Source organism: Martes martes, assembly GCF_963455335.1.
Source record: "Martes martes genome assembly, chromosome: 11".
Lineage (NCBI taxonomy): Eukaryota > Metazoa > Chordata > Mammalia > Carnivora > Mustelidae > Martes > Martes martes.
In genome coordinates this window covers 54,356,158-54,363,445 of record NC_137899.1, presented here as the reverse complement: position 1 = coordinate 54,363,445, position 7,288 = coordinate 54,356,158, and the positions used below count along the sequence as shown (strand labels likewise).

Sequence of the window (7,288 nt, the reverse complement as noted above, 5' to 3'; positions counted from 1 at the left end):
CTTTGACCTGAAAGCTCCCGACCACGAAATAGCCCCCCAACCTGGCCCAGCCCGCTCCTCCCTGCGGCCGGCGGCGGCGCTGGGCTGCCTCACCATCCCTCTTCACGCTTTATTTAGTAGCCAGCACGTCCGCGCAAGGTCCCCTCACAGTGGCCAGGGATTGGGGGCTGTCTTCTCATTTCGGGAGAGGCGCCTGCCAGGCACTCGCGGCCGGCTCCGCGTTCACTCGGTCCGCCGCGGGCGCCGGCCGATCAGCTCCCAGAGCTTGCGCGTCCCTGCCAACGCTCCGGAAACCGAGATGCGAAGAGCCCGGTTTAAACGTACCCAGAAGAGGTACGCGCCTATATGCAGTAGTTCATGTGAATTCTTTTTTTCTTTTTCTTTTCTTTCAGGCTTTTTTTCAGTGCTGTGCATATACTGGACCACACTTTGTCCAAAAGCCGTATTTGTTGTAGATGTGTTGCCGGACACTTGAAAGCCTGGATAACTTTGATGTTTTCTACTGTAAATCCCTAATTGTACTTAATGGTTACAAATTATTTTATTTACTTGTCGTTGTATCTACACATTTTAATCTACTTAACCAAACAGCGGAGGCATATTTCACTCCCCACTCCCTGAAAAGGAAAAGCAAGGATCGAGGCCTCTAATTTGCTTTTAGGACCTTTTATTTCTCTGACTGTGAAAGCGTAAGAGCTCCAAATCGCAGCATTGATTAGTCTTCAAACCCGCCTGCAAAAAAAGCCCCCGTTTTTCACTCCATCTAAGGAGATGTTGATGTATATTGTAGCTGCAAGGTGTGAGATATACTTGAGCAAGTTGTTCCCAGGATGTAAATTAGGTCCCAAAAGCTGTTGTCCAAATCGAAGAAACAGAGAAATTAATCTGGGAGACTATCCATCATCACCGGTAATAAAGAGAGCGACATGGATGAGACAGATGATATGATTAAGGGGCTGTGGTCGTTTTAATTAACTTTTTGCTGTCCTGTAATGATCAAACTGGTCACCAGACCCGGTCAATAAGCATGTTAATATCAAACAAATAAAACCAGGGATGATTAAAAACCTCCTGGTTTATTAAATTTGAAATTCAAATGAAATTTATGCTGCAGATGCATACAGAATGCTAATAGATTTTAGCTTTATTGAAAGTGGATCCCACAGGTTTGCAAGAAACAGCAGATTATCCGTCTACTTCTCTCCTTGCCAGCATGTTCAACTCAATATGGGGTGGGGGAAACTTTTAATGTTAGAAAGTCTGCACTTTCTTTCTTCCTCCTTCCCTTCAAAACCTCTATGTTGTCATAGCACAATACTTGAGTAATGATCAATATCACAAAAGGTAAACTGAACTGTATGCTTTATGAAATGCTTGGCCGGACAGGTTGTATCTACAATGGGTTACAGATGTTTCTTCCTGTGGGGGATTCAAAAATGATTGAGTCACTTCTCCAAAGTGGAGAAAGAACTGCCATTAAGATCAGTTTCACTGAAACCAGAAGCAAGATTGTTGCTGTTTTAATTTTTGATCAATTATGGAATTTTTTTGTTTTTCCTTTTTAGTTCTGTTGTCCTATGCCTTATGACAAACACTAACCACTTCTTTTGGGGAGGGGAAGTGGAGCGGGCACAGTATAAGGGAAAAAATGCCCTTTGACCAATACTAATGTGAAATAAACACAACTTTTTTTAATGGGCTAAGTGGAATATATATGTATGTATATATGTGTGTATCTCCATCTATATCTCTGTATATTTTCTAATGAGGAAAGATGCACATACAAACCTTTGTGAAAATCCTTAAATGCTGCAAAACCTTATAGAAATGGAGGAATCCAGAAATGTTCATTAAATCCACACCCATGTTATCACCCATTGTCATAGGAAGAATTACATATTATTCCAAAGTGAATTTATCCAAATAAAAAATCTTAGACGTAGGGAGCTCAAAACTGTTATCACATGATGCAGAGTTTTTTCTGATTCCAGCATTTTTTGAGGCAACAGTGGTTAATGCTTCTATTTACTCTCAGAGTCAGCATTTAACTTTTTTACTAGTCTTACCTCACTTCCTTCTAGAAGATAGGAGGATAAAAAGATAAAACAAATAAGGGAGTCTTCTTTCAAAGCTTTTTTTCTCTACCTTTGAGGGTGATGGTATTGATTAGAATTAAACCCCAAATTTGAACAACTGTGTATTAGGTCCTTAAAATGAATATCATTATAGAAAGAGACCAAAGCAATGAAGTTAATTCTCTTTTATTTGTTAAACGGAGTTCCCTCCTTCCCCCACCCCTTCCTCCTTCTGGGCTGGCCTGTCACGCCTTCTCAACACGCTAAAATCATTCAGAGTGGCTTGCAGGGAGAAACACGACATTTATGGTAAGCGTCAGCCTTCAGAGAAAGAAAGCAGTTCATTAATTTACTTCACACTTACTTCAAAGTATGAGAATGTACCTTACCTTCTTAATCAATAGATATGATGTACAGTCAATATCCCAACACTGTTAAAAACGGGTCAGAAACACACTCTCACACCACAAATATCAGCCTCAACTCTGCTAAGTGAAACTTACACAAATGATACAACCTGACTTTGGAGTTTAGTAAACCCAAGGAGGATTTTTCCCTGTTTTTTTTTTTTTTTTAACATTTCTAGAAGCTCTTGATGCACTTGAGTAGGGTTCAAAAACAATAACATGAAAATGTTTCCCCAGTTTAAAAAAAAAAAAGACACTTTGCACAGCTAGTAATATTTTAATCAATTCTGCATTAAAAATAGATTTCTGAGAGCATTGGTAACTGCTTAAAACTATGAATTACCTTTAAAAAAACATGAAATATTCAATGGTGCTGGAAAGGCTGTGGACTTTTTTTGCTACACTGGTATGGTATTTACTGTGGTTCAAGATCTTCCCTTGTGGGAACAGTAAAATTGTAATGACATTTCTGAAGGCAACTAATAACACAAATGGGAAGCAAGTTCTAAAATCCACCGAATTTGAGCCAAGTGTATCTATCAGCATGCACACATACTCATTGCTATCTGGCCCAAACGCCATTAGATGGACGCCTCCATACATGAGGTCCAAGATTTCTCAAAGGGCTCTCTATTCTCTGATCAATAAAACTCACAGATTTCAGTCAAAATTTCATGGTTTTTCTCTCAGAAAGTGTCAGTGAAGTTTCCTGTGAAAACTTCTAAATTCCATAAAGCGTTCCTCATTTTTTCACCCAAAGAAAGAAACAATACTCTCTCACCCCCATCTCTATCTAATCCTTTTGTATTGAAATGTACTCAGCGTCGCGGGACAAACACGCCCGTCCCCTAGAGTGAGACTTGTACTTCCAAAGCGGAATCCCACCTCAGCAGGGAAAGGGGGGGAAAAAGCCACCGAATCAAAGTAACAACTCGTAGACGCAGGCGCACACATGCCCTAACTCACCCCTAAAAATACCCCTCAGCGGCCCGAAGTTTCTACCCTTCCGCTGCAGAGCTTCGAGAAAGTATAGGTAGGTATTAATACAATTCCCTTCAAAAATGTGGTGACAGTCCAAGAAGTTAAGAAAAACATCACTCAAGATTTTAGATACAAGGAACCAGAGGAAGTTGGCGACCCAGACAGCGTTTGTGCGTATTTGTTTACTCAGCCTCACTCAACTTCGCAGTTTCACTCTTCAAACCGTCAGTTTCTCTCCGTGTAGGTACACTTTACTGCACTGTTCCTATTCTCCACCCCAGCTTTGTTGCCCGCGCGCGCACACACACGCACACACACAAAGACACACACACCACCCTCTTCTCTCTCACACAAACACATTCACACAGCCTTCTTCTCCCTACTTCCTCTCCTGCGCACACACGCATCGACACACACACACACACACACACACACACACACAACTATTCCTCCCTCTCTTCCCCCACACCAAACACACTCACACACCACCTCCCCTCGCTCTTTACTGCCCTGTCCTTCTTCTCTCCCTAGGTTTGTCACTCATAGTTACACTACAGTACACTCACACCCTTCCCCCAACACTTTACTGATCTGTCCCTGTACCCTCCTGTCAGACATGGTTATATTGTCACCCGTAACACCCGCTCCCTTCTCAGCACGGTCTACCCTCCTCCCCCTCCGCCGCCGTGTCACTGCTACACTACCCCTTACCCCCGCCCCCGGTCTGCACTGTCTTCTTCTCAGCGTGGTCACACACGCACAGGGTTACATTGTTGCACACTCACACACCGCCTTGGAACACACGCGCAGTCCCTCGCGCCCCTCCCGCTACCGTCCCCCACCCCCCCCCCCCACCAGCGGCGGCCCGCGGCGGCGCCGATGACCTCACGGCGCGCGCGCGGCGCGGCCCGGCGAGGCCGCAGATTGGCTGGCCGCGCCTCCGCGGCACTTCAAAGCCGGAGAGGGAGCTACAATTGTGGTGGAATGGGCGGAACTGATCATTGTATTGCACACCTCTAAAAAAAACACTGCCTCTGATTTATCAATATAAAAAAGATCCTCTGAGAGGAGGAGGGCACTTTTGTGTGATGGCAACTTCACTTCTAGGGGTGAGTCTCAGGATTTTCTCTTGCTGGTTTAATTAGTTTCCTTTTATTGCCGATCGGAGGGGGTTAAAGTCGCCCCGGCCAGGCCACGGGCTATCAGTCTCTATTGAGAGCTTTTTTTTTTTCTCCCCCCTTTAAATACAAGTGAGTTTGGAGAAAAGAAAGAGGGGGAGAGGGGGGCAGAGTCACTTTTTTTCAGCGCAGGAAAAGGTTCGAAGGGCATTTAGACAAGCCACCTCGCAGCGCCCGGCCGCTCCCTGCCCGGGAGACGTGCGCCCAGTCCATTTTATATGCGACGATTTCGGGGGTAAAGAGTGCTCTCTTTTTCCTCCTGAGCAAACTGCAGATTTTCCCTCTTCCCCTTAAAAATACCGCAGCCCGTCTTGTCTTGCAGGTACGTTGAACCCGTCTCTCTCTCTTTTTACTACTGTAGCCTTTTTTTTTTTTTCCCCTTAAGAAAATAAAAAGAAAAGCAGGAAGAGCGAGCGAGCTCTCTAGTTTTGACCTCTTTTGGCCTGGGAGAAACAACCCAGCATGGGTTTCTGGGGACCGGAACAGGATTTTCAAAGCTCTCTCTGGATTACAGGGGAAGCGCTCTTAAAAGCAATCCACTGGTTTTTCCCCAGGCTTCTCGGCAAAGGAAACTTCCTTCCTCCCCAAACTGGACTTTTTGCTTGCTTGTTTGTTTCGAAGTGCCTGGGGCCTTGTGTGCACGGGAGTGTTGTTTTAGGTGAGAATACTTGTCAAACTCTTCTTTAGCATGGCGCTTTGCTCCCGAGTCAGACGCCGGCAGCCCAACTTGTCCCCTCCCGTAGAGTAGGAAGCAGCCGGGTGCCAGGGCTGTTGGGGGAGCCAGGTGAGTTGGTGGCGGCGTGCCGCAACGAGAGATGGGGTGCCGTGGGGCGTTTTGGAGGTTACCGGAGGACTGATGCACATTTCTTTCCTCCCTCCCCCACCGGCCTTTTGCCCACCTCCCCCTCCCCCACCCTTCTCCTCTCCTCCTTCCCGCAGGAAGAACCGAGGTTGGGATCCACTCCTCTGGCCATGCTTGCTGCTACCTGTAATAAGATCGGCAGCCCCAGCCCGTCTCCCTCCTCCCTCTCGGACAGCTCTTCTTCCTTCGGAAAAGGCTTTCACCCCTGGAAACGTTCCTCGTCCTCCTCCTCTGGCAGCTGCAACGTAGTGGGTTCCAGTCTCTCGAGCTTCGGCGTGTCGGGGGCCTCCAGGAACGGCGGTACGTCCTCTGCTGCGGCGGCGGCCGCGGCGGCCGCGGCGGCGGCGGCGGCCCTGGTGTCTGACTCGTTCAGCTGCGGCGGCTCGCCGGGCTCCAGCGCCTTCTCCCTAACCTCCAGCAGCGCCGCCGCCGCCGCTGCGGCCGCCGCGGCCGCCGCCTCCAGTTCGCCCTTTGCAAACGACTATTCGGTGTTCCAGGCCCCCGGTGTCTCAGGGGGTAGCGGCGGAGGGGGCGGCGGCGGCGGCGGCGGCGGCTCCTCGGCGCACTCGCAGGACGGCTCCCACCAGCCCGTGTTCATTTCCAAGGTGCACACCTCGGTGGACGGGCTGCAGGGCATCTACCCGCGCGTGGGCATGGCGCACCCGTACGAGTCGTGGTTCAAGCCCTCGCACCCAGGCCTGGGCGCCGCCGGCGACGTGGGCTCGGCCGGCGCGTCCAGCTGGTGGGACGTGGGCGCGGGCTGGATCGACGTGCAGAACCCGAATGGCGCGGCGGCGCTGCCCGGCTCGCTGCACCCTGCCGCCGGGGGGCTCCAGACCTCGCTGCACTCGCCGCTCGGAGGCTACAACTCGGATTACTCGGGCCTGAGCCACTCGGCCTTCAGCAGCGGCGCCTCCTCTCACCTGCTCAGCCCCGCCGGGCAGCACCTCATGGACGGCTTCAAGCCAGTACTGCCTGGCTCCTACCCGGACTCGGCCCCGTCGCCGCTGGCCGGCGCTGGGGGCTCCATGCTGAGCGCTGGGCCGTCGGCGCCGCTGGGGGGCTCCCCGCGCTCCTCCGCACGCCGCTACTCCGGCCGCGCCACCTGCGACTGCCCCAACTGCCAGGAGGCGGAGCGGCTGGGCCCGGCCGGGGCCAGCCTGCGGCGCAAGGGCCTGCACAGCTGCCACATCCCGGGCTGCGGCAAGGTGTATGGCAAGACGTCGCACCTGAAGGCGCACCTGCGCTGGCACACGGGCGAGCGGCCCTTCGTGTGCAACTGGCTCTTCTGCGGCAAGCGCTTCACGCGCTCCGACGAGCTGCAGCGGCACCTGCGGACCCACACGGGCGAGAAGCGCTTCGCCTGTCCTGTCTGCAACAAACGCTTCATGCGCAGCGACCACCTCAGCAAGCACGTGAAGACGCACAGCGGCGGCGGCGGCGGCGGCTCGGCGGGCTCTGGTAGCGGCGGCAAGAAGGGCAGCGATACCGACAGCGAGCACAGTGCCGCGGGCAGCCCGCCCTGCCACTCCCCGGAGTTGCTGCAGCCCCCGGAGCCCGGGCATCGCAACGGCCTGGAGTGACGCGCATCCCGCCGCGGCCCTTCTCCTCGACCCCCTCCCATCCCGGTCCGCTTGGGTCCCGTCTGTCCTGGCCTCTGCTCCAGCCTCTTTCCACTGTCCATCCTGCTCGCACTTTCTGTCTCCTTCAGTCTCTCTCTCTCTTTTGACTCACTCTGTGACTTTACTTTGTAAAGGGGATATGGACATGTAAGTAGCACCCATT

General features: G+C 51.2%; 1 protein-coding gene across 1 annotated transcript; it reads left to right on the top strand.

Moving 5' to 3' along the window:
* Positions 1–4,551: 4,551 nt before the first annotated feature.
* On the top strand, positions 4,552–7,086 carry SP8 (Sp8 transcription factor; the record flags this gene model as incomplete). The annotated part of the gene is made up of 3 exons (XM_080819020.1): positions 4,552–4,572; positions 5,329–5,425; positions 5,585–7,086. The coding sequence occupies 3 exons, from the start codon at positions 4,552–4,554 to the stop codon at positions 7,084–7,086; spliced, it is 1,620 nt and encodes a 539-aa protein (XP_080675146.1).
* Between the last annotated feature and the right edge of the window lie 202 nt (positions 7,087–7,288).